General features: G+C 37.6%; 1 protein-coding gene across 1 annotated transcript; it reads left to right on the plus strand.

Annotated features, from left to right (window-relative positions):
• On the plus strand, window positions 1–27,209 carry STK17A (serine/threonine kinase 17a). Its single transcript, XM_071736191.1, has 7 exons — window positions 1–372; window positions 8,251–8,463; window positions 14,980–15,124; window positions 21,433–21,559; window positions 22,100–22,148; window positions 22,270–22,449; window positions 23,275–27,209. The coding sequence occupies exons 1-7, from the start codon at window positions 200–202 to the stop codon at window positions 23,606–23,608; spliced, it is 1,221 nt and encodes a 406-aa protein (XP_071592292.1). The 5' UTR covers window positions 1–199; the 3' UTR covers window positions 23,609–27,209.
• Window positions 27,210–27,648: the final 439 nt, after the last annotated feature.

Consider the following 27,648-nt stretch of genomic DNA (forward strand, 5'->3'; position numbering starts at 1 on the left):
GCGGGTCTCTCCGCTGTGCCCCGCCCCTCCACACACACACACACACCCTCCCCTCGGCGGCGTTCCTGCTGCCCACCGCCCTCCCGGAGCAGCGGCGGCGGGTGGCAGCTCAGCCCGCAGCCTGAGGGGAGCCCGGCGGACAGTCAGGCCGAGAGGGGCACGCAAAGGCGTCCCTCTGCTGAGGGAGAGGCCCCGCGCCATGAGCCCAGAGAAGCCGCCACACGGCCGCTCCCGCGGTGACCGCCCGCCGCCTCAGCCCGCTCCCGGCCGGGGCCGGCGGCGAGGCGGCTTCCTGACGGAGATCCGCACGCCCATCCGCACCGAGCCCTTCCAGGAGCGCTACAGCCTCAGCCCCGGCAGAGAGCTCGGCAGGTGAGCGCGCTGCGGAAGGCGCAAGGGCGGGTGTGGGGGGCGGCTGCCGCTGCCGCCCCGTCCCTCGGCTGTGAGGGCTCCCGCGGAGGCGACGGGAGGGAGGAGGTGTCCGGTGTGTCTCCCGGGCGTATCCACTCGCCCCAGGCTGCCCCGGGGACCGCGGGGGGCGAAGTGTGTGCCTGCCCTCTGCTCTGCCTCTCCGCTCCGGCTGCCCGCCGCAGCGACCTGCCGGCCAGCAGCCCCCGGGGCTTTCCCCTGCCGCCCCTTCCCTTCCCCTGCCGCTCCGCTTGCGAGATGATCGGAGTGTGAGGCGGGAGCGAGGGAGATCGCTGCCCTGTCAGCGCTGGAGCCGCCTTTTCGCTGGCTGTGGGTCAGCCCCGAGGCTGACCGTGGCACTGGTCGCGCAGCGTTTGACTTGGCTGGAAGGGGGGGTCTGGGAGGCGGCCGTCGGTGCGGCTGTACCCCCGCTGCTGGCCGCGGCTGGTTGTCCCTCCTTCGAGCCATCGAGTCATCCTCAGCCTGGGGAAGCTGGCTGGGACGCTACTGGGCTCTTTCCTGGGAGCCGGTGTAGAGTAGAGTATTGCTGTAGGTTTCCATCAGAGATGGGAACGTGCCCGGGTTTTTTTTTTTTATTTTGTTGTTGTTTTTTTTTCCTTGAGTTTTGTCAACTGCGACGTGGGATAGAACAAGTCTAGACGAGTATGTGTTAGAATATATAATCTAATGGTGGAACTTCTCAAAGAATTAACAAGGTGGTTAATAAACTTGATTTTGAAAGGGACTCCAACAAGTAAGGTTTAATCAATTACAACACCTGACAGACAACAAGCAAGATTTGAGGCAGGAAGTGTCATCAACAGGTGCTTGCATCTCAGAAATTTTATATATGGAAGTTCAACAGCGCTAAACTTTTTTTTTTTTTTTTTTTTTTTTTTTTGTTAGTGAATTGGTAGTTACAAAAAAGATGACAGTGTTCTTACTCACAATCACATGTGCTTTATCTAAAGAATATTCAGATTTTTAAAAATAGATTAAATACCACAGGATATATGGCAAGAAAGACTCCTTAGTGTATATTCTTTTGCACGCTATGGTAGCTGTGTAGCTCTGTTTGTACAGCAGCAAAAAACAACCACTTAAGAGCTAAAAAGGAGTTTGAAATCAAATGTAGTTGCTGAAGTACCACTAACAAATTTTTAGGTTTGTCTAGGTGCCAGCTTGATGTTTGCTTAGTAAGTCTAATGTACTAATAGAATAATACCTGTTTAAACTTAGTGGCCTAAAGCATTCACGTGTGAAGCAAGTGGGAGAAATATCACATAAAGTGAGAAAACTTTTGGGTTTTTTGGTTTTTTTTTTTAGCATTACAACCACGATGTCCAGGGCCTGGAAACTGAAGCTAACTAAATGCAAGCTTCAAAATAGCCTAATCTTAAGCAACAGTCAAGAAGGCATAGGAGTAGGAGGCAGCAGAGGATGTCCTAATTATCACTACTGCTTAGGTTTTTTTTTTAATTTGAAGATCAGGTGACTTTTCAGAAAATACTTCGAAGTTATGTCATGGAGTGAGAGCTTCTCTTAGAGCTGGGAGATACTAAGTGGCCTAATCAGAAACTAGACTAGATGCAGCTTCCTTCTGCCACAGAAAAGTACAACTGAAACTATTGGCTTTACGCTATGAACAAATTAAGTACTAGAGAGAATTTTAGTCTGCAGTTCAAACAAGTAGATCTCAGCATAGGTTTTTTTGTGTTGAGTTATTTTTGGCCAGAACTACCTGTAAAGATGACCTTTGCATGAAGGTTGTGATATTGCATCTGTTAAGTAAATGTTCTGTGTGTTTCTTTCCTGCATCACTTCAGACTACCTTTTTTCTCCTCAGCTTCACAAATGTTTTCATTATCTTCTCTCTTACAATGTAGAAATCTATACATTTGAATGTATATGCTTGGGGTTTAATTCAACAATTTTAATTCAAACTTTATTACTACGTTTTGATTAAAGAAGTGGATATTCCAGCTCAAGCAGTCCCACATTAAAAACAATTTTTTTCAAAGTCATTGTGACAAAGCATAGGTAACAAGTGGAAAGTCTCTCTGTCACTTATAACTGTCTCTCTTATTTTCTTGATAATGTATGCTTAGAAGAAATCGTTTCACTTTTATCTGTTCATCAAGTAAGTCTGTATTTAAATGGATAGAGATTATCTTCACAAAAGACTTGGACAAATTAATACCCAGATATGACAGGTTTTTTGTCTCAAACGAAAAGCAGTCCTTGTGCACACAAGATTTTAATTCTATTTTATACGCTCTGTATTTGTCAATCCCACTTCTAGAACTAGAGAAAGAATTTGAAAGCTGCACTTCAGGTAAGAGTTTTTGAGAATTAACAGCATTTGTGCAAGTCAGTTTTAAGATTGACAGCAGGGAGAGAAAAGAAAGCAGATTTAGCACCATTGCTGAGAGTAAGGCTGCTGGATAAACTCAGCAGGTTTGTGTGCTCTTTTGCCTCCAGTTCAGTCAGTCAACAGATGTATGTTGAACTTGGCATATCACTGGAGGCCTCTGTTCCCTGTCACCTGTGTGTGGAGGGGTGGGAAGAGCAAGGGACATGGGAAAATGTTGAGGTAGTGTTCTAGAAATGCAAGGAAGGAAGGTGCAGGGGATGCTGGCCCCTGGTGGCATGTTAGAGCTGAAAGTCCTGGGGAAGTATTTCTGTAGTTACAGATGAGCCTTAGAGGAACCTGGGAACTTGGTCAGAATGTCACCGGTGGGACTTGGCTGCAAAGTCATTTCCTAATCAGAGTTCATTCAGCTCACAGGGGAAAAAAGTGCTTTGAGGATGCAAAGCTTATGTGCTTCAAAATGCTCCCTCATTGAGTAGGTGAACAGGCATTTTCCTGCCTATCAAAATATATCTGCTAGGAAAAACAAGTCAATTCAGGGGGGAAAAAAACGGTTATAATGGCTACTCTGGAAAGGAAATTCAGTTGCTTAAAATGACAGAAATGGTGAGGGATTTAATGTAATGTTGCATTAAATAACATTTTGGGCTAGTCTTACAGTCCCAGAATCAGTGTGTTGTCACACTGATTTTTAAAATGAGTCTTACCTCTGATGGATGTTTTCAGGGTGCCACTTCTTGTCATCTCACTTAGACACAAGTGTTTTCAGATGGTGCTAGCTTGAGTTAGGTTACTTTAAAGGAGTGTAACCTTTGCAGAGGACAAATCACCAAATGCTTAACTTTCTTCCTCTTAAGCCAGAACTGTACTGTAAAATGAGGAACAATACATTCCATATTACCTGGAACTTCTTTTAAGAGTCTCATATTGTTGTACTTTGATGCTTTGCTCTTTTTTCTCAACAAAAGGCTCCTGCACACAAAATATTATTGGACTATCAGTTAGTTCTCCATATCAGTGTTAGATTATTGCCCTTTTAAAAATGTAAAACAAGATATGCACATACTGGAAATCATGATTTGTGTACAGGAAATAATATTCATAATTTTGGAGCTGGATTGGAGAAAGGCATAAATGACCGGCCTTGCTTTCTTCTCACTGGAAGATAAGTCACCTTAAATGATTGCTTTAAAATAAACAGTCTTCATCCAGTGGAATGTAGGCAGCTCATACATATAAATGTGTGTCAGGTGCGATTCAGGTGATTCTCCTCAGTCCCAGTTTCTTGTTAAAAATAGACAAGCTCATTCTCCACCCAGAGGTATGATTAGCAAGTATGTTAATATTCTAACGAGACTGAACAGGGTAATAAGGAAATATTCTTTGATCCTGACTAGTGAACTGGCTGTAGTTTTAGGTGCAGATTACCCTTTTCTTGAGTATTAATTTTTTTTTTTTCCCCCACAAACTCTGGCATGAACTTGGTTATTTCTTAAGTAGCTTTCAGTAACATGCTTCTTAGTGGTACATGGCATTTGTGCAATTTTGTGCATCAGTAAGAAAATCTGTTCTCTGGAGTAGCACATCTAGGAAGAAACAGTTGTGGAAGTGAAAGTGGAGAAGAGGTGAAAATAAAGACTTGCAGGTGGTTGGTTCCATCAGTCGAAATAAAATTATGTGAGTAAATTATTCATGAATAATGGAATCCCCACACGTTGTTGTTTGGAAATAAAAAAAAAAAAAATATATGGAAAAAAACACAAGCCAATTTTTAAAAAGTGTTTGATATAATTTATGCAATAAATTGGATATAGTTTTGTGGATCTCAGAAAAGTTTTCTGAACTTCATGAAAATAAATACCTTCACAGGAATTGATGTTATTTCTGCATTTGTTACAGCGATGTGGTTTTATAAGTCACTTTAAAAACAATTATTAAAATAAGGTTAATTCTCTTGATTTTTTAAGCCTAAGACAACCAAAATTAACTGGTGTGACATGAATGTTCCTGCTTATCTGATTTGACATTTGCTTTGTGATTTGAGGGTTTTGCTTTAAGCCATAATGTATGCCAGATAAAACAATGCTAATTCTGTTGGCAGTCTGAAAAGATGACATTGAGCTTCTTTGTAATCAGATATGATTTATCTTAAATCATAATTCTTGAATGAGGCTCTTATGAGGACTGAGAACTACTTCTTAGTTTCCTATTCATTTCTCCCTTCAAAGCATTTTTGTTTGTGTTTGGATGACTGGTAGTAACTTTGTAAATGCACATTAAGTATTTCCTGTCAAAACTGTTCTTTCTTTGGTGCAATATTCTTGCCACTAGCTCTTTTCAGTACAGCTAAACTAGAAATGCTGTGGTCTAATTCTGTTTTCAATGTCTAACAGATTTTTAAACATATATAAGGACTTCTGAAAAGCAGTATGTTAAGCAAAGATGAACCCTATGCAATGTGTACTTTATGGGAAGGCTTGTTTATATCTGTTATCTACTGTGCTGTCTCTATCAAGAAATCTGTTGCAAATTTATCCTTTGGCTTAACCACACAGGTTAAGGATTGTATCTTTGGATCTTAGCTCTGAAGTTGTCTCAGGCATATATCTAGGTAGCTGCACAGTAATTAGTTCTGTTAGCTATAAATGTCAAGTTTATCAAGTTTGATCTTTTTGGGGATGGCATTCAGAAAATATGAGTTCTACAGTAGCCTGTAGTTATAACAGCTCTAATAATAGGTATAACCAGCAAGAAACTGGGCAGGATTCTTGGTCTTTAGCAACCAAGAATCAGTATTTGTGAGCCGGCTGACCTCCCATGTAACCTGTCCTTTTCATTACCTCACTCGTCAGGCTTCTGGCCAGCTCAGCTGAACAGGACCTGCCTGGCCACACACGGTGGTGGCTCTTGCTCTTGTTGCCCCACAAATACTGTTTGATTTCTGTAGTCACTAATGTGCAATGAATTGGCAACATCGGCACTCATTAGGGTAATTAGCTTGCTTCCAGATAGATTTTGTATGTAACTCCAAGCAGTGCAGTGCTTCTTCAAAACTGTATTATGGAGATACCAGACTTTTCTGACTCTTCCCTCTAGGTCTCTCACTGGGGCTAGGATTAAAGGCTCTTGACAGTGCTAAGGCAACATTGAACTCAAAGGCAACTGCATTCAGAGACTATTTAAGAAAAATGGAGATGGATGAACCCAAGGGTCCAGATTTTTGTTACAAGAGCTTAGTATCTGCCAGGTATTAAAATAACTTGTTTATCTCTTAGTCTCTGCTTATCTCTTAGTTTCTCAATTTATTTTTATCTGTTGCTTTTTTCTTACCGGCATCGTCGCTAGTTTTTTTTTCTGTACCATTTTTTTGTTTTGGTGCATAAAACTTCCTCAAAAGTTTTAACACTTGATAAATTCATAGCTTTATGTTGCACAGAAATCATGCAGATATATGTCTTCCTTTGGAATAACAACCTTTTCATTGGCAACACAAGGAAGGTTGCTCTCTGTGGTGGATAGGATTGCAGTTCTGGAGGGATGTTTACACTGGTAGCTGCAACACTAATGCTCCAAGCTTCCTAGAAATCTACCTGAAAGAAATTCTTTCAATATTTTTGGGATCAGGACCATCCTTAGCATGTGTCTATGTTTCCTGATGAGCTGTCTTTACTAAACACATTCATTATTTCTTCCAACATGGTTTTACGTAGCAGCGTTTGAGACACTTAGCAGGTTATTAGCCTTTAGGTGTCTTCCTCCTGTCGTATTCTGTGTTAACTCTAAATTGATTAGCTCCTTTTATAGTGATCTTTGCACTACAGCTTCCTACTACTGCAAAACCCTATAAAGTTACTTTCATGCATTTGCAGACCTGTAATATTGTCTTAAAATATACATTACTAATTAAGAACTTCATACCAAAAACTGGGTTCAATAAATTGGAAGCATATTCTTACCGGTTTTCTGCCTTCACAGTCATCTGGGCTGTGCTCTCATCTAGCCTTAACACATACTGTGCTGTAGATAATATGTTTACGCAAAATATGATTCCTAGAGGAGTAACTGTGGCTGTATCAGTGGTTACAAATATGATTATTTTGATGAGATTGCCTAGCAAATACCCACTTTGTGGGTGCTCATTTGACTTAATTCATTTAGACTGGGCAATTTTGAAATAAATGCCTATTTAAAAGCAAGCTGACCACAACTTATTTTAGCAGATATATTTTATGGATAGCTATCTGCCAACAGACTGGGAGCTGTAAGAGTGAGAACTTTCACATGAGCTGAATTAGTTAATTCTATGAAACTTAGGTTGAAGATGGAAGATTGTATTTCAAACCAGACGAGGACTCTGATTTTGTTTTCAGCAACCCTACAATAATTAAGAATCAAAATAAAGATATTCAAGCTATTCCTGCCGCTTTGTAAGAAATTTTTTTACATATAAAGAAAAAGTTTTTAATGAACATTATACCTGCATGGTAAGAACTCCAAAAGGTTGCTCTATCTCAAAGTATGAGACATTACAAAGGGACAGATATGACCTTTTCTGTCTAAAAGTCAGTGCTGGATGAACGTGAGTGGAGCCAGGTGGTCTGGGACTCTCCAGCAAGGAAGTTGAGAGCAGACGCTTAAGTCGGGAATGCTGTGGGGGAAGTCTTCTGACGTAAGTGCAGCAGTGTGGTTTTAGCTAGCCTGCTGACTTGGTGTAACTCATCCCTTGTGTGCTTTTGTCAGAAATGATGCCCATTAACTGTGCTCAGTTCTGCTCACTGTGTTTGTATTCACATTATGATTGTCGCAAAAATTTTGTTAGAAAGCTTTATGTTGGCCAAGATGCTTAATTATTTTTTTCTTGTTTGTACTGTGAGGCTAAGGATAAGGGGGTTTGAGAACTGTTAAATGATAAAAAAAAAAACTGGCTAGTATCATTTTTAGACCCATCAAGGTGAAAATGCAGAGTCATCTTTGAAAATGCAGAGTCTGGATATTGCGTCACAAATGGAGCAGGAATTTGGGCAGTTATTCATGAAGAGTCCTGGTTGCTGTTGCCTTGAGTATGGTGGGATACTTTACAAAACAATAACTGGATTATTGTGGCATTGTCTTGAAAAGCATAAATTGCCTATCTATACCCTTTGGTTTTGCCAGCTATTTTAGTGAAAGATTTGAGGATAACCTAATCCTGTGAAATTGGTTGGTTTTTATTTTTGAAACACAGGTTCCTTGAACAGATAGGGTTTTTTAATTCCTTATTTTTTATGAAGGTTATATTACATTCTGGGTTGTGGTTGTTCCTAACTTAAGTGTAGGGATTATCACTCAGCAAAGCACCTCCCTAAATTTAGAATATTTTAGATGTGTCCATCAACAGCAATTTAGTGCAGGTTTTCTGAAATGTTAATTTATAATAGCAAAGTTCTCACTGAGGGATTCTATTTTACCCTTAAATTCTTCTTTAATTTCAGGGGCAAATTTGCAGTGGTGAAGAAGTGCATCCAGAAGGACACTGAAAGAGAGTTTGCAGCAAAATTCATGAGAAAAAGAAGAAAGGGCCAAGACTGTCGGATGGAAATAATCCATGAAATTGCAGTCCTTGAGCTGGCACAATGCAACCTTTGGGTTATTAACTTGCATGAAGTTTATGAAACTGCAACAGAGATGATTTTAGTCCTTGAGTAGTAAGTACTATTAATAATTCCTGAATAATCTTCTGCAGTGTTTGTTTAAAACTAATAATGTAAAAATACTGTGTATTAATATGAATGTGAAAAGCTTTGATTTTATTGCTTGCCTGTTACACTTGCTAGAGTGCAAAAAGAATTACTAAGAAAATCAGGATTACAAGAAATTATGTGCAGTTACTGCAGATCATAGTAAATTTCTCCAATAGGTAGTATCTTTCAAAACTGAGCTATAATTCGTGTATTTAAAAAAAAAAATCTTTAATGAAATATGAACTGTATACACTCTCTATTTGTAATAGAGGAAGAGGAAAGAAGCAACAAAAACCTTACTCAAAACCTAAGTTTTATTTCATTGGTAGTTATAAAGATGGTGAAATCTGGGTTTTTTACAAGTTATAGAAGAGATATTGAAAGCAATGTCATTGTTGAAGAGAAGCCATCAAACCCTGCTATGTTTTACAGTGAAAAGCACTGGTAGTCGTTGTCTCTTGGGGGAATAAAAAGAGTAGGAGGATTCAGACTTAGAATATTTTCTTTGAAATTCTGTTTAACTTGTGACTTTGCATTTGCCTGTGCGTTTTCTGTCTTGTGAGTTGGTCCAGATGAGCATTTCTGCAGCTGTTTTGACTGTTCAGCTACTCTGCCAGTAGCTTAGGTATTTGACATCTAGGTTCAGGGGCTGCTAAATGCTTGTTGCTGTTGAACTCTGTTAAGACCCTGTTCATGCTCTAAGGATTTTAAGTAATGGGGAGAGGAGCAGTGAGGCTTGGTAGTTCAGAATTTACTTAACCTATCTGCTAGTAAAAAGAAATGGTAAAAAATCTTGTCCCAATCTGATCTTGCTTAGACATCAAAAAGCCCTATCTTTGAAGTTGTTCTGTGAAATGGAATGAAACCAGTTCTTCTACAGCAAACTTCCTTCTAGAATACATCTTTTCAACTTCATTGTGTATTTATGGAATTTGTGATTTATGAAATATTCCAGTGTCTTTTGAAATGCAAAGGTCTGACAAAGCTTCTGGGCTTTATAACTTTTGTTACTGGAGATAAATAAACACATGCTTTAAACACTAGCAGCACAGATCTAGCTAGAATACAGTTTAAATTTCTGGATCCTGCAGGAGTATAAAATGGGTGGAAGAATTCAAAACTTCGTATGAGCTGTGTGCTTTGTGATAATTTAAATGCAAAATTTTTGCTTTCTTTTGAACTCAACTCTTACAATTGCAAAATATTTTTAATCCAAATAGCTAGGTTGTTCAGTAGTCACCAAGTTGTTCAGTAAACAGCAACATTATTATTTTTATATCCATCAAATGGCCATACCTTGTTTCCGATAAATAGCTGTGTGTTAGAGTTGTAATTTACAAAAACAGGATTTCCCTGACTTCAGCAAATATGTCTGAATGCTTCTTTAATGTCAGCATGTTTAAGAGACATGTTGCAACAAAACAGGTATGAATGTTAGTAAATTTCTGACGTTCTATATGCAGAGGATTAAAGAACATATCTAGACTGCAAGCTTCTCTAGGGCATTTCAGTTTCTATTAAATTTGATGGTCTGTGTGGCAGATCTTTATCTTAGAAGAAGAAAACCAAATACTTATTAGCTAATAATTTATCTGCCAAGGTTTTAACGTTTCTTAATGTTGAATCTGTTTTAAGGCATGATGGAGGCACTTAGTGCTCTGCCTTCATGAAGTGAAATGTTATTGTGTCATGGAGGTTTTTCTTTCATGCAGAATTAATTTTTGACAGAAAACAACTTGAGATTGGCCACTAACTGCTAATATTAAAATCTGAGTAATGTGAAGCAATAAAGCATTAAGGTGTTGGCTTGAGTTGTAGGATAGCAGATTGGTGGCTGTCTGCATCCACCCTGGCAACAGCTTGTTTGTTGTCAGAAGATGTCAAAGAGAGGACTTAAGTAGAAGCTGAAGTTGTGAGTAAGCCTGAAAGGGCTGTGTGTAAAGCCTGAAATTAATCTGGGTCAGCCATGTTTCTATATTTCAGTGAAAACTGAATCAATGAAAAAGAAAACTGGACTTTTACTCAAAAGGTAGATAATGTGAGAAACCTGATACATCAGATATAAACGGAATAAAGCATATTCTGGCTCAGTATTTTTTTATAACCTACCTGTCTTTCTCCCAGCAACTCAGCATCTGGTGCTTAAGAACTGGCGGGTTTTATAAGTACATGTCACCATAAGTTTATACATCTATGGAAGGGATAGGTGATACTGCTAGGTCATTAGTCGATCAGATATTACAAAAATCTGTATGTGTAATTTCAAAATCTAAGCCATTAAGTACTTTTTTGTGAAGAGCTTCTGAAGCGGGTAATTAACTGCCAAAGAATTGTGTAGATATAGTATACTTCTGTTTTACTTACTTAGAAAAAAAACCTGTCTTTATAATCTTGAAGACAGAAGTCAGGGTTTGATATGCTGGATTAAGTGTTTTTTTCACCCATATTTACTTGGGCCTGGATAGTGTTACTGCTTGCATTGTCTTGGACATGTTGGTCTACTTACTGGAGGGATGACTGGTTAAAGACTCTGCTGGCAGGCAACTATCCTTTTGGCATAGGATTCAACAGACAGAACTTGAACCAAAACTGTTGTAACTGGAAATAACTGTGCTTACTCCAATGCTTGCATCTTTTCTGTTAAAGTAATTAATGAAGCTTTTCCAGATGGTAGTCTCAAATCAAGACTAGAGTTCTTCAAAAAGTTTTCCTCCAAACTTCTCAAATTATGTTAGTTGCCTTTTGTTTGTGTTTTATTCAGTTCTTGGACTGCCTGATGGTAAAGGCTAAGGAAAAAAAACAAAAAAGGCGTTTCTCTGAGAACCAAGAACTTAAAAGAAACATTATCTACAACTTAATGCATTTGGATGTTTCTCTTTCCTCTTGTCAAATAGGGATTGTGAGTTTTCTTGGGTACTGGGGACATGCATATGCCATGGTATCCTTACTCTGGAAAACTTTTCAATAAATTCACTTGCTTGCTTACTAATGGTGAGCCTAACCAAAGAAAGAAAGCTACAACTCGGCACTAGTGAATGTGAAGCTTTGCTGAAAGTGTTAAAACCACTTTGGTGCAATCTTGTAATATAAGCACTGTGTACAAAAAGCATATGAGTTTCCATTATTCTTCCAAAGATAACCCTTTCAAGAAAGCTTTTGACAAAGCTGAGTCAGGAAGTAAATTTTTGGCCCTTACAGACTGTATACGGTCTCACTCTGTGTTTGAAATCAAGTGTATTCTAGGAACTTACCTACTTACCTGTACTTTGAGAGTCTGTACTTCTGACTTTTTCAGGGGGTATGTTTAATGTTTTCAGATGCACTGAAAAAGATTTGTACAGTCTTTTGCTAATGATATGCTAAATTACTGTGTTAGTGTATTGTAAGTGCACTTGAAAGAAGTAGGACGCTGAATTCCATACAGCACATTGTTAAGATTTGTTTGAAGGAAGATAAGCAGTCTCCATTGAATTTAAAGTCAACATAATTGTAACCAAGTTTCATGGTTCAGACTTTCTAAATTACTTTTAGCACACCTATGCTGATAAGCAGTAGTAAAATGATAGCATGCTTTTAATTGACAAAGAGCAGTTGGATTTCACTTGAAACTTCAGAGAAGTAGCAGTGCAACAATACTTTCATAAAACAGCTAATCAGTTCTGGTTGACATAACTTTAAAGTTCAGAAACAATTTTTACATCTTGCTAGTTGGTTTCTTTAACATCTAGCTAAGAGATTATATACTAGAGAAATAATGCACTGCATTCTAAGTAACATTGTATTTCAAAACATTCTGCTTTTAAATATTTCCTTATCCATTTTTTTCAGAGTAAGATGGCTTGTTTTCTTTAAGACTTTCTTGTCCTAAGGACAATTCTTCACTTTTATCCCCAAGGAGCATTTTCTGTGGAGCTGGGGGGGAGGTGCCTGGTGGTTTGCAAAGTTGTTGTTCCATAAAGACCATTAGAAAACATGCAGTTTAATGAAAAATTTGTTCTTAAGCTCACTCTCCAGCAACGATACATGGCATAGTCCTGCAGTAACAAATTTCCCCCTGTTCTTGTAAAGGTTTGCTAGTTAGTTGTTTGAGTGTGGTAATTTTTTTATAGAATGGCTTAGGTTAGAAGGGACCTTTTAGAGGTCATCTCTACCTCCCTGCTATGGGCAGGGATGCCTCTCATCTAGACAAAGTTGCTCAAGAATTAAAGTAGAGTACAATACAATACAATAGAATGAATTGTCTGGAAACCAATGTTCCATATGTATCTTAAATAGCATAGTTGATAAGAAACAAAACCACCTTTCCATGTTAAGCTTTTTTGTAAAGCCTAAGTATCTTTGTCTATGGTAGCTGGGAATGGCTGTCTGTGCATGAGTAGGGGCTGTATTTGCCTATCTCACTCTTTAAAATGCTGCAGAACCTAGGTGTCTTTTAGAAGTACTGGGAGCTACTTAAATACCTTTTAAAAAAATTCTCTGTTTTGAGGGCTTTCGGCTCATATGGTGATGCTGTCTTTTTCAGTGATGGGACATGGTTTGCCTCATATCTTATTGCCTGGACTGGGCAAATAAAGAAGGCTGCTGCTGTAAAATGTATTGTCTTGGTAATTTTGGTAGTTGATATTACGTGCATTATAATTCACTGCTACAAATAATTTAATTGCCCGTCCAAGTAACCTGTCATGGCATTCTTAAAGGAGAAGTTTAATTTATTGATTACAGTAAGAGGCTTTTCTATCCTTGTATGGAGATCCAATTGATGTTGCTTTTTAAAGGCATTTGTTTTGGAATATTAGCATACACTAGCCTGTGTCCATTTAAAAAATGTCATTAATATTTGAATCCTTTTCAAAGTTGAAATACCACCTTTTCCTTGAATTAAATAAAAATGTGCTGAAAAAGATGTGATAGTATCAGTTGTATGGAAATTTTCTAAAAGAAGTAAAGTAGCCAGATTAATAGTCCTTTGTCCTCATTTTGTTCTTGAGCTCTATCATCTTTGAAACAGAGTGAAAAAATATTTAATGGACTTTTCTTTTTTAGAAAGAAATCTTAGTTTAAAAAATCAAATTGTATGTGTGTACCAGTTACCCAGCACAGAGAACAGAAATATAAAACTCTTAAGAAAAAGTTAAGATGTAACCTTTTTTTAGATTTTTTTTTTCTTGGGAGACAATCTGCAGTCAGAATTTTAACAGTAATGAGAATATCTGAAAAAGCAGAAAACTTTCTTATAAACCATGAGGCAATTTATGGTAGTAGGTCTTAGCGATAAAATTAGTGTAGGCACGATGAAAATAAGAGTGTATTTAAGTGTTCTTTTTCTAGGGGTATGTGATCCAAATGCACCGTTTTTGCAGGCTTCCCATTAGCTGCTGTATTCACATTGAATATGCCTGTCTGTCTTCTGGATTGCCTAGCTAATTAATTTATCAGAAAAAGGGCAAGCAAAGGCACAATAGATGGCTATGCATCAGTGGGTAATGTTTGTGCAGTCATGTTTGGTATGTCACTGTTTGGGGTAGCTGGAGAAGATGCCCTCAGGGTTCACCATTTTTCACTAATGATAATTATAGAATTTCATACAGAACAAGTTGCGTGTCAGTTTCATAGTAGTAATTCAGCAATCTGTATACAAAATCACTCCAATCTAAATGTGCTCTTAAGTCCATTCTTGTTTTAAGATGGAGCCTCTGCTTTGCTTCTTTTGCAATGGATGTGTCATGGTTATGTTGTGAAATAATTTTTCATCTCCAGAGACACGGCTAACAGAGATACTACTGTATGTGTCTTCAAGAGTACTTAAAAAAAAAAACAACAAAAAAACACTCATTCATCTCGTTATTTTTATACTTTTTCTTACTTTATTTATTTACACACACATACATATATATATGTGTATATATATATATAAACAAAAGATAAGGAAGCAAGCTTAGAGCTAAAATTTTCTGAAGTATTATTAGATTAAAGCAACTTAGAAACTTAATGCATCTCTGTATAGCAGACTTCACAAACAGCTCAATTATAGACATTTCATTTAGTCTTTTGAGTATGTGCAAAGTGTTTTGAGGAGGATTGGGGGTGGAGCTGTTTTGCTTTGTGTTTGCAAAGGCTTACCTTGGCCAAATTTCCATGTAGTTTCGTAGGAATGACAGAGGGCACATATTTATATAAAACTGCCCTTAAACAAATGTGGCATTCATCTTAAAGCATAGTCAGTAGTGTTTCCAAAATAGTCCCCAAAATGTCTGTGGTAGTCATGTTCTCTACGAATGGCTCAGATCTTTGCTTCTCCCCAAAGCTCATACTACTGAGAAGTCTTCCTAGGCTGTAAAAGCTTGCTAGATGTTTAATAACTGAAAATACTGCAATTGGATGCTACTGTCTGCTCGTCTTGCTTATGCTAAATAGTGCAAGTAGAACAGTATGGATGCTATAACTTAGTCTTTGAATAATGAAGTTCATATTGTTTGATAGTGCTGCTGGAGGTGAAATCTTTGACCAGTGTGTGGCTGAAAGAGAGGAAGCCTTCAAGGAGAAAGATGTTAAACGACTTATGAAGCAGATCTTAGAAGGAGTTTCGTTCTTGCACAGAAACAATGTGGTTCATCTTGACTTAAAGGTAAGATTCCTGCTAGTTCTTTTTCTCATGAATTTGCTATCTGCTGACTTCCTTATTGGTCTTATGCCATGCTAATGCAAATTTGTTACTAACACAATTTTTATCAAGTTACACCTCAAATGATAAAATTCAGCCTTTGGGATGCAGTAGGCGCTAAGGTTGTAAACTTTTTTTTTTCCTCTGATTATGTCAAATAAAACCTTCCATTTGATTAAGGGAAATGCAGTTGATTCAGAAGTGGGTTTGCATTGCACCTTAAATTGTGAATGAGTGCTTTAAGCAATACCCAACTCGTTTTTAGAGTTCAATAACAATGTCTAGGTGTTACATGGCCATTGAAAAATGGTTTCTTTTTTTGCTTTGACTTGAATTTTAATGAAGCAGAAAGGTGACAGACACAGTGGTAGTGTAATGTTTCAGTATGAAGTCTTCATACAAGACTGATAAACAGTATATTGCATTCCTAGCACTTCTGTATTTTAAGTGACCGTAAAACTTATTTAAACGTTTATCATTTACTGCCAAGCAGTTGACCAGGATTTATACGCCTATCGGTGTATAAATTACTATGATTTACTGTGCTAAATATTTTTTTTCTTACTGAAAAAGAGTTTTCCAAATTAAGGGAAAAGTACAGTACAGTTGCCATCATATGAAATCCAAGGTATTGCTTAAGGTTAAGAAGGGATTTTTTTTAACAGGGATCCAGAAAACTATCCTCTCCCATACGCAGCAATCTGCAGCTAATGTTGTTTAGCTTCCATTCATCCACTCATATGGAAAGATGCAAGTTTATATTATTTTGAGCTACTGCTAAAACTGCTTTGCTTTGTAATAAAGTATCTTGCATTAAGAATTTTTAATTCTTTTTTACTTGTCCAATTCCCATATTTATGAAGTATGTAATAAGCTGTTGTATGTTTGTTCTGTTCTGTTGCTTGAGATCCTTATACTTAATTGCATTTTGGCAGTATTACAAAGCTAGCAGTAGATTCCAGTATCAAGCAGTGCATATTTAATACATAACCTAGCACAGCACATCATGAACTATTCATCAGCTAAAGCATGTGATGAGTAATATTTGCACACACAAACATGTCACCTGCCTGGTTTTCCAACCATTTATGCAAATTACCTGAGGAATCTTTTCAAACTTTCTGCAACCCATTTGTTTAGTCATACACACAGAATATTAATAATTGTGGTAAAATAATGGAAATTTTTAGGAAGAGATGTCAGAATAAGTGTTCAGAAGGACTAAAAATATAGTTAGAAAAAGTTAGACTTCCTTAAAGTTCCAGTACACTTATACAAGATACTCAGTGTCTGCTATGGCTGGCCACTTAATTTCCTTGAAACAAAGTGCGTAAAATCAAAACACACCTTTTGTGGACAGTTTGTATTCAAATGTTTGTAGTTACAGTTGTAGTGTTCTGAGCACTAGCAGCTGGGTACCTGTAATCAGAAATGAATTGTGCATTACTCCACTACAGTACCTTATGAAAAAAATAAATGCGGTCGCAGCTTGAGGACAGGCAGCTTTTTTAAAATAAGCTTTTTCTGAACTTTGAAACTTTCCAACTGATCAGAAGGAAAGTTACAAAATTTTAATATGCTACTACAGTGCTATTGAAAAGTGGATCTTAAGAGGAATTCTAACTGTAGTGTGATTTCTTTTACAATATAGAAGACTCACTTGTTAGCAAAATAAGGTTTAGGGAAGTCTTCAGAATATTGGCAAATAAAGATGATGGGAACTGTAGGATTAAAAACTATGATTTTCAAAGATTGATCAACCCACATGCCTTGCAAGACTTTTTTTAAAAGGCACAAGGATTTTCAAGGAAATAAAAAACTGAGGTTGGGTGCTTGTTTTCACTGCATTTTTAGGAACTTGCTGGCGTCAAAACATCTTCTGTTGTATCCTGTGGCTTGTGCTGGTTTACCATGGAATTTACTAAGTACTTGGGTTTTTGGGGGTGACATTTGGAAGACTTCTGCTAAATGTACCACTGTTAAGCAAGGTGTTTGTATGAAAAAGTTCACAAATTCTTGGTGAAATGTTTTCTTTGACTTATTAGTCACATCTTTGCGTCTCTAGAGGATTCCCTTTCATTTGTTCAGTAAAAATACCTTCAGAAAGGTCCATCCAATTTTCCATATATCACACCTTGAAAAAAAATGAGGCTTTATGCCCAGAAGAATTTTGAGTCAAAATGGTCATCACTATGTGATTGTCATCTGCTCATTGTAAGTTTATATTACAAATTTAATCTATATGTGGTACTGGCAGTTAGCTTGCCTTAGCTTCTTTCTGCTCCCTTAACAGATGCAAGAGTTTTCCTATGAGACTAAACACTGCAGAAAAAAATGTGGTGTGTGATGTGGCTTAGAAAGTTTGCCACCTGATCATTTCTTTCCAAGAGCATGGTTCTCCTGAAGGACGGTTGAAATATGGCTTCGTTTAAATAGCAAAATACAATTGTATAATCCAGTTTTGACTTGGAGAAAGAGCAAATATAATGCTACTGCGTGCAAATTAAGTATCACTTGACAGTATTGTGTTGATGGTATTTAATTTGCAGGGTGTGCATAGATTGTAGTCAGGAGCCTTTTATCTCCTCTTAATGGTGCATAAAAGCTGCAGAGTAAGGAAAGACTCCTTGCTCTGTGTTTTCATTTGTTGTTTGACTTGATCTTGAATTGCTGTTTGGTAAAAGCTTAAAGTAGTTGGGAATGGAAGAGAATTTTAAAAGGTGTGGGGGCTGAGGAAGGACTAGTTGCCTCTTGTCTACAGCAGAGATAAAGAGCCTTTCATAGCCCTGGGGTCTGGGAGAATGACTGCTCCAAGCAGCACTCTGCTATGGTATGTGTTATTCTGTTTATCCAACAGAAAACTATTCTCTTCTTTCTTCTGTATTATTTTCAAGATTGTGTTTGGTGAGAACAACTGCAAAAAAATCATCATTTGAAATTTGAGTGTTATTTTTCATGAATATTCAAAAAGCAAACTAATGCAGTTACAAAAGAAGTGGCAGGATACAAGAACATTAGATTAATTTTCTCATCTGAGTTTTCCAGGTGGGTTAAGGTGGAATGCTTATTACATAGAAGTGTAGTGTTAATAGCAGCGTTGTATTTCTTGTCTAAAGGAACTACCAGGGAACTAAGAAGAGAGTAAAAATTTTAAAATACTATTTTTTCAAAGCAAAAGAACAGTTGAAGCAGGAGTTCAAACCTTTATAGTAACTGGAGCTAAGCTGTTTGTTAGTGGACAGTATGGACTGTCTGGGTTCTACAGAATTTATTTTGATTATAGCCTTATTTCTTAATTTAAAGGACTTTAATTTCTTATTTTGGTGAATAAAGTGTGATGCCAGTCTAGTATGTGTGCTCTTTTTGTCATTCTTGCATTTTTTCCGGTTTTACACATTCACCAAAAAAAAAAAACAAAAAAACCCAGAACCCCCAAGCAAATTCTGCTTTTACAATTTCTTAAAGATTCAGGAGTCCTTTAACTTTTGTTTAGGGCAAACTGATCAGCCTAGTTTAGCATCTTTACACACAACACTTTACACATATATATAGATATTTAAAAAATTATGTATAGTCTGTGTTTCCTGTTTCTGCACATTATTCTGTAGATAATTTGTCTTCTTGAGATCTGACTTTTTTTACAGTGTTGGAATCAGATACCTAATTTCATCACTGTTGCAGGCTAAGGTGTGGTTTGATTAGTTTAAAAATACAATCTTTATTATGTGCTTTTAGTCATACTCTTCTTGAAACCAACTGAAGATACAAGATATATTAGGGCCAGAGGGTTATATAAACTTCAGGAATAATGGCATATTTTCAATATATGGATTTTGCTGTTATATAGTCAGTTTACAAAACCCCAAAGCCTCATGGCAAGGTCAGGTTGGGAGGGTATCCTATTTTAAAGTGCACTTATTGCAAACAACTTGAGCTACTTGCAGAATACGTTTTCAGGTGGGTCTAGATCTTTGCCTTAGTCTGGTATTTGTACTGACAGGAAAGTTATGTTCTTCAGGTGACACTCCTATTTAAGTGTAAAATGTAAGACAGGTTAACATTTGCGGTGATAAATGATGCATTTCACTACTGTTACTCTTACCATGATGATAGAGGTATAAACAACATCTCTTAATTCCTAAAGCCAAGGTTTCTGTTGACAGTATGCCTGGAAAATACAAGTTTATATAATCTTGCCCAAGGTACCTATTGTCTCTGGTTGTGCTAACTGTGGTGCTGGGCTAGGCTTGTGTGGCCATGTCATGTGGTTTCTGTGCACATACCAATCTTGTAGTAAAGTACATCCATTCAGATTGTCCATTTACCAAGGATCTCCTTTTAGCACACAATGTAAGAGGTTGTAAATTGGAACCTTTAAGCCTTCCTGCAGTAGCAGGGGAGATTTTTAAAAGCTGTCAATTGACAGTTTTCATCAGCCATTTCATAACTTCTTGACTGTAAGAGTGAAAGGCCCTTTTCAGACTGGCTACCAGGAGAGTCTCTGGCCTGCATCTCTCTTGTCTTTGTTGGACCATTTGGTCCCTGGCAAACTGAGGTGTATTATAGCAGAGGAAAAACAAAACAGAAACAGAATCACAGATGTGAGAAAATTGTCTTAGTTTGCTTAAGTTTTAGAGTAATTGTGTTGAGCTGAAAAGTATGGTAAATTCAAAGCTGTAACTTCTCTATAACATTTCATGCTGGCGTTTAGACTGTTACATCACATGAACCCCATGATGATTCCTTAAAAGAAGAAAACAGCTGGTATTTCATTACAAACTGATTATGGTTATGACTCAATTCATACTGTAGACAGGTGGAGTTTTTTCTGCATAGGTTTGTTTTGAGTAATATTGTTTTTTAAAAAAGAAACTAAAAACTTCTTCTGGCAACTACATGACCTACTAAAATATTTTAAAAGGGGGCTTAAAGATTTCATGAAACATTTGTATTAAAAACTTTTCCTCATTTAAGTATTGAGAACAAATGGTTTTCTCATGCTTTCTATTTTCCTCTTCAGAAAGTAACCAAATTTTCCACTGGAAAGAACATCTGAGAGGCTAATTAGGGAGGCATGGTCAGCTTTTTTGGATGTTTGCTTTTCTGATACAAATACAGAATAACAAATGTGAACTATAAAGCATATGGTAATGTGGAGCTCCAAACGTGGCTTTGTTCGGCCACCAGATGCAGTTTGTAAGGAAAAAAAATAAACTGTTCTTAATACAGGGATTTACAAACAGAAAGAAGATTGACAACATCATGGAGTTAATTTGAAATACTCCAGTTTAACCTTGCAGGAATGAAAGAGCCTGATTATATTTAGGTCCTGCAGCAAACAGAACTGGCAGAATGTTTTAAATGTGCTCTTGCAGAGTTTTATTTCTCTGTTCCAAAGCAAGGCTCTTCATGTGAAAGCATGTCTTTGTGACTGAACATGGGATGAGGAGGGAATGGGATCGGTGATTAGGGAAAAGCATAAATGTTTGTGCTAATCCAGTTGAAGGGTAAGGAGAGTCACACCTTTTCTTTTGGCAAGAATATGCTCCAGTTACTAAAAAAATCTCCGAAACCTGTTGTTTAAAGTTAGTTTTCACACTATTTTTCAACTGAGCCAGCATTTAAAATAGATGGTAAGGAACTTCTTAATGACCACAAATTTGCTTTCAAGGATGACAGCCAGGATCTAGTGATGTCAGAGCAAACAAGTTTATTCAAAGGTGATGCTGTTAAAAACCTGTTTTTCAGGCTGCTGTATTTTTTAAACTATTCTTCAGTTAGTGTTCTTTAATACAGCTGGAACAAGATCGAGGTTGGTTACAACAGACTTTTTTAAAAAGGTGTAGTCAGAATTGTTTTATGTATTCAGGTTTTTAAACATGATCAGGTGGTTTTGGACCCCTTCAACAGGATATATTTTACACCATCTATTTGAAGGAAGCAAGGAGGGGTGTTAAAAGGAGGACACGAAGGACTAGAGGTACAAATATGCTATTGTTAAATCATAGCAACTGACATATGTGTTTTGTATGCATTTTAAGCTAATAAAGGTAAATGTCTGATTCTCAGTTATAAACAGAATCCTGCCACTCCTTTTAGCTTATATGTCTCTTCAAGTTCACCTTGAGGAAAAATAAATAAAGGAATATTTGTGGGTATCGTACCTGTTATTGAATGCATTATTGTTACTCACTTAAAATAATAATGTGATATGGTGTCTCATAGATGCTTGATTTGGATGGTCCTGACAGTCTCCTTCTTTTGTTTTTCAGCCCCAAAATATTCTCCTTACCAGTAAGGCTCCTCTGGGAGACATTAAGATAGTAGATTTTGGCCTTTCCAGAATAATGAAGAGCAGTGAGGAACTAAGAGAAATTATGGGAACTCCAGAATATGTAGGTGAGTTGTTGCTATAGGAGTGATGTATAATCCAGGTTTTCAGGGAGTGAAAAGAGAAAATGCCTTAATTTGGTGAATGCCAGACTGGCTGTGTAGTTACTGTGTTTGTATCCATTTTGTGGTAAAAAAAATTATATATATATATATATATATATATATATATATATATATAAAATCCTTCAGGCCTTGCAAATGTATTTGGAAATATCTTCAAGTTATATGGTGTATCTTTACGGATATGGATTTCAGTACTGGAATATGGAATGTTGGACATTTTGGATTTTTCCATAAAATTTGTCTGCAGTTTCCTTAATTGACAAGGAGGCTGGCCTGGCTTCTGAAGATGGCAATAAAAGGAAAATATTTCTTTTTTTACTTAAAACCAATTAATTATAGCAATCATTCAATAACTTGAATAGCAACATCTTGATTTCAAAAGACTGTCATGATTCAAATGGCTTATGCCCATTATTGCATTATGTAACTACAGTATTATATCTGCATGTAACAAAAAAAATACTTGTTTTTTCCCCTGAATAGCTCCTGAAATTCTGAGTTATGACCCAATCAGTACAGCAACTGACATGTGGTAAGTTGAGCAAATTCATAGTTGTCATAACTTACTTTACCAAAAATGTTTAAAAAAAAACCAAAACCAAAACAAACGCTAAACAAACTAACTAAAAACTGTTTTTTGTGTTTTAATTTAGGAGCATTGGAGTACTGGCGTATGTTATGCTAACAGGGATATCACCTTTCTTAGGAGATGATAAACAGGAAACTTTCTTAAATATATCTCAGATGAATGTAAGTTACTCTGGAGAAGACTTCGACCTCGTATCAGAGTCTGCTGTGGATTTCATCAAAACTTTGCTGGTTAAGAAACCCGAGTAAGTAAAATGCACACTTGAATGTGCTAATATGTCAGACTTGTTTGGTTTTAAGTGCAGCAAGTGCTGGCATTTTAATATATAAGGGAACTTCCTTTATTCATATTTCATTGTGCTGTTACTTTGCATGTCTTTTCTCTTTTCAAAGAGAATTCCACCATTTCCCTCCAATCATTCTTTATTCTGAATGTGCAGGTTTTAGTAATTAAAACTCAAATTGTTTTCATAAAACTGTATATGAATTGTAGCATGTGCTACAGTACACTGGCTTTCCTTGCAGTTACTTAGCTAATGTCTTTTGGCTGAACTGTGCTTTGAGAGGTTTATGTTTGAGTTGGTAGAGTACCTTACTCCTTTCTGGGTCATTAGTATGCTTTTCTCATTGGGCAGGATGTTGGAAATTCCTGCTCTCAAAATAGAAGGGGTGTTTTCTGTGGAACTTCACCAGTTCTTCACGGGGCATGTCATCTCTTGAAATTGCCTGCTGCTTGTCCGTGGGAATATTTTAAGAATGCAAGGACTGTCATTTTCCTATATATTAAAAAAAAAAAAATCGGTATAAACTCTGCAAGTTGGTTGGCAACATGGGAGGGTAAATGGATATTCAAGGATCTATGAACTCCTTTAATTTAAATGTTAGCAGTTCACCTCCTCAGACTGCTGTTTGCCTTTTTTGCTAAAAGATAGATATCAACACTTTTTTAAAAGTTCTGTCAGTCTGTCTTTAATACAGTCATATCTTTGAAATAATCTCTGTGTATATCTTTTGCAAGGTACTGGCTTTCAAATTCATTTGGATATTTTAACACATTTCTTCCTCTACAGGGACCGGGCAACTGCTGAAGAATGTCTTCAACATCCATGGTTAGAACAAAGTGAGAATCCTGCTTGCAGGGCCTGGAATAAGAGTACAGAAGGGGAGACCAGTGATGTTACACAGGAAGATGCAGATTCTGCCTCTGAAAAGTCAGTGGATGCTGAGAAGACTGAAAAGGAAGAATCAATAGTGACAGAAGAACTAATTGTAGTGGCATCATATACACTGGGACAATGTAGGCAGTCAGAAAAAGAAAAAGTAACTGAGCAGAAAGCCATTTCCAAACGATTTAAATTTGAGGAACCATTGCTGCAAGAAATACCAGGAGAATTCATTTACTGAACCGTGTGGAGCTACATAGCTGTATCTGGAAGGCAGTGTTTTCTACTAAACAAAAATATCCTAGCCAAGTGAATTTCTGATATGCAATAAATGTTCTAGGTAAAAGAAAGTGTTTGTAAATGGCATCCAAGGAAAATGTGCCAAGTTTTTAATTTCACGGAACAGGTAACAAGATTTCAAGTGGCTGACAAGAATTTAATGAAGATAGAAGCTTACTTTTTTCATCATTTTTATTTCTGGGGTTTTTTTGTTGTTGCTTGATAGAGTTTTTGTTAATTGTCCCAGTGTTCTGGAGAAGGTGACGTTGTAAGTATTTCAGTGACAGATGTCAAGAGGAGTATTTTAGGATATGTTTTGGCATTTAATGCAAATACATAGTGCTGGGTGTTCCTCAGACACCTTTTAGCATCTCTTGACTTCAGTTGAATTATATCTACTGATCTAAAAATTGTATGGAAGGAGGATTTATTTGTTCAGCTGGTTTGACTTACAGATTTCAAAGTTATACTGTGTATATGTCTTCGTTTATGCCAAGTCAAAGACTCAGACTCATCTGGTGTGTAGCCAGTGAGCTGTGCTTCACTAGGAAAAGAGGCACATGTCCCACAGGTAAAGAAATCTGTTCTGGGGAACAATTCCAGATCACAGTGGTGATATTTTTTGCATTTGGCGGGCCAGCAAAATCCTGCTTTGCGAGCACAGAAAAATCACGCTCCAGAGAGTGATGGATTTGCTTGAGCCAGTCACTCTTGACAGCAAGCAAAGATCATTCCCCTCTGGTGTTGGCTGAGATGTGCTAACAGAATCCAGCTCACTGTGGCTGCACAGGGTTGATGAATGGAAAAAAGAATGAGAGGAGAGGGTCTGATGTAGTTCTGCTGAAGTTAATGAAGTTCTTTCCAGTGACTTCACTGTGTTAGATCAGTTTGTCCAGCTAATGATAAATCAGCCCTTGATTCCACCCTCTCCTCGGAACCCAGCTGGGGTTTTACTGGGAGCATGAGGTCATTTCTGCCTTCTTTCTGTTCCTCTAACCACTGCTTTAAGGAAGAAAGCAGCATCCTTAGGCTGAATTGCATAACCTTGTTCAATAAAGCTATCAGATGAGGAAAGAGAGACCGCTGCTTCTGAAACAACGAAGCAGAACTCGTACCTCATGCCTCCCAACCACTCTCCCTTAGAAAACCAGTACGTGTATCGGGTGGGAGAGTGGGATTAGGGGGCTGTATGGATGGGTCATAGTTCTCAGTGGACACAGTCCCTTAGAGGACAAAGCTGGGACTAACTGGGCATCAAAATCGACTGGGTTTTGCAATGTACAGGTCTGAGGATTTTGGACTGAGTCCTAGTTTTCTAAGAAACCTATCTTATTGATGCCATTCCAAAGTTTTTTATGTAACTGAAGTTTAGTGCTATTATTATATTGCATACTGTTAACTATTCTACTATTTATTTGGTTTCCTTTTGCTGTTCCTTTATAATAAACCTTTACAAAAGTTTTCTTGCTATAAAATAATGACTAGAAACTCTTCAGCTAGTTTTTCCTTTTTTAACGTGTCTACACACTTGGCTAATTTCTAATGTACCAAGAATGATCTTACTCTTCTTAGTGCCCAGGAGTTCAGAGTTCTGTGCTAATATTTCATCTTTCATGCAGAAGGTAAATGGCTTATTAATTAGAAAAGCAGTACTGGTCTGATCTGATTAGCATTGCTGCAAGGGTGGGAGAAAAAGTGCCAGGAAAGAAGAAATCTGAAAAGCAGCAGTGTGACACTGGAGCAATGAGTGGTTTTTTGTATACGGCTTCATTGCCAGTGGTCTGGTCCTTCATTTTAAATCACATGAGAAAAATTGCTCCTAAATTAAGCTGTTCTATCAGGCTTTTTCCCCTGTGGAATCCCACACTGAATATTCACATTGACAGGACTTCTTACTCCTTGAAGAATTTTGTATTACAGAACTTCCACTAGTACTCATAATGGACTTTGGATGTGTTTGATTTTGTAATGCCTTTTTTACTGTCGAGAAATTAGTCACTGGCTGTTTTTTCCCCTCCTGCAAGCAGTAACTTACAGACTCCTACTGAGAGGCTACCATGTGAAATGTTTCTCTGGTAGCTCTGGCTACCCAAGCTAAACAAGTGTCTTGGAGGCAACAGAGCAGCTGTGTTACTGGGCATCTTTGGAGATGGGTGGCAGCAGCAGCATCACTGCATGTTTGCTGACCCTTCCTATGATGCTGATCTCTTTCAGAGTTCTTAAGCATGACAGTGCTCTTCATGGGCATCTTTCTTTTACTGTTCAGTCATTTGCCCAAGACAACTTGCTTGGGGGAGGACAGACATATTTTACAAAATTCCTTTCTGCAAGATTAATTTTTCTCCCACTTTTTTTCACATCCATACTTCTTCACTTTTATGAAGTTGAGCAAAGCATGTTCTTATCCTCCCACCTTTACAAAACAAGTTCATGTTGCCATATCTGTATACCTGAATGTATAATAGCTCATGGTTATTCAAAGCAAATAATTTGAGAGACCTGTAAGATGTTTCAGTTTCTATTTGTAACCACAGATTGTGTCCCAGATGGGGACTGGTACTGGTGAAGAAGAGGAGATGCTGAGCAGCATACATTTTGTTCTGTATTTACTGGTGTTAATGTATGACAATGAAGCTTAAAATGTATAAGTGAACTAGGTACTTATCACAAGGCCAGTTTCTCTTGAATTGGCTGCTTTGAGACTTCAAGTGGGCTGCATTTCTGTTTAACTTTTTGTGCCTTAAGGTGGTTTTGTACAGTGTTTTTTAACATCATTAACAGTTTGTATAAAGTTGTGAAAGTTTAATAGTGTAAGTTATCAACGAGACATCTTAGGTAGGGTCTATAATAGGAAAAATTTTCTCTGACATCTGCAGCAACTACCAGCCAGTCCTACACATGCTTGAAGCTATTTCTATTCCACCAGGAAGTGTGGGTAAAACTGTAAATGAGAGATTCTTTCCCTCTGCTGTAAAAGAGGCTATCGAGGTTGATGGTTTGGGATGTTTAGTTACTAGAGAAGGAATGTGTCCAAGGCTGGGAGCAAATCACCAGCTTGAAGCTTGTGAAGCAGAGCTGGTTTCTGCAGCCCCATGACCGCAGAGGACTGCATGTACGTACGCAGTGCAGGTGAAAAAAGCTGCTTATACCTTAAAGTCTCAGTGAAGAAGGAGCTGACTCCTTCCCCTTGTGGGCAATGTGCTCTCAGTCCCTGCTCTTTAGAATGGGCACCTGCTGTTTGCTTGAATGCAAGAAGTTGGAAGTGATGGAAGTGCAGATGTTCTTAGCCATTGCCAGAGAACTGTTATTTCCATGGTTCTGATGTAGCAGACATGAACTATAAATATATATATATATGTATATATATCTATAGATAGGCAGGGGGAGGTCCAGGCCTATGACTCTGTTGCAGTTGTTGGAACAAACAACAGATACCCAGTTACAAGCAAACTCTTGTTCCCTCCTGTTTAATTGCTGCATTCACTTCTTTAAGCAAGAGGCTATAGATTTTTATAGTCATGAAACTAAAAGTTCTATAAAATAAACTGTTTTCTTGGTCCAAAGCTCAATTTGCCTCATGATTTCTTTAATTTCTTATGCCTTTCCTCTGGAGGTCTCTGAATGCAAATGGGTAAATTCCAGTTTGTGCTATAGCAGGTGAATATTTAGAGCTATTAGGTAGGAAATACAAATTAAAATTAATTGCCCATTCTCTACTGGTGGGGCCTGGCAGGGGACAGGGAGGAAGGTGGGCCTGGCACCTCATTATTCCATGGCTTAAGATCTTTCTTGAATATTCCAGGTACTGTTCCAGGAAGAGAGTTCAGCATCTTCAAGAAATAGTGCCAGTTTATTGTACTTCTGAATAAGGTGTTTATTGTTCCAGGAACTTTACAATAAATGAAATATTGTTTTCTGAACAGCTGATGGGTCTTTTGTTGTTCACGCATTGGGGAAACACTTTAGAACACAAATTAAAAAAAACAAACCACCACGCACACA

The sequence above is a fragment of the Heliangelus exortis genome, chromosome 2, assembly GCF_036169615.1.
Source record: "Heliangelus exortis chromosome 2, bHelExo1.hap1, whole genome shotgun sequence".
In the NCBI taxonomy this organism is placed as follows: Eukaryota; Metazoa; Chordata; class Aves; order Apodiformes; family Trochilidae; genus Heliangelus; species Heliangelus exortis.

What these genes read in the sequence shown, in the direction of transcription:
- STK17A (XM_071736191.1), top strand. Translation starts at nt 200, where the DNA reads ATGAGCCCAGAGAAGCCGCCACACGGCCGCTCCCGCGGTGACCGCCCG. An exon ending in GGGAACTCCAGAATATGTAG is followed by an intron (nt 21,560 to 22,099) that starts GTGAGTTGTTGC and finishes TCCCCTGAATAG; the next exon opens with CTCCTGAAATTCTGAGTTAT. An exon ending in TTGCTGGTTAAGAAACCCGA is followed by an intron (nt 22,450 to 23,274) that starts GTAAGTAAAATG and finishes CTTCCTCTACAG; the next exon opens with GGACCGGGCAACTGCTGAAG.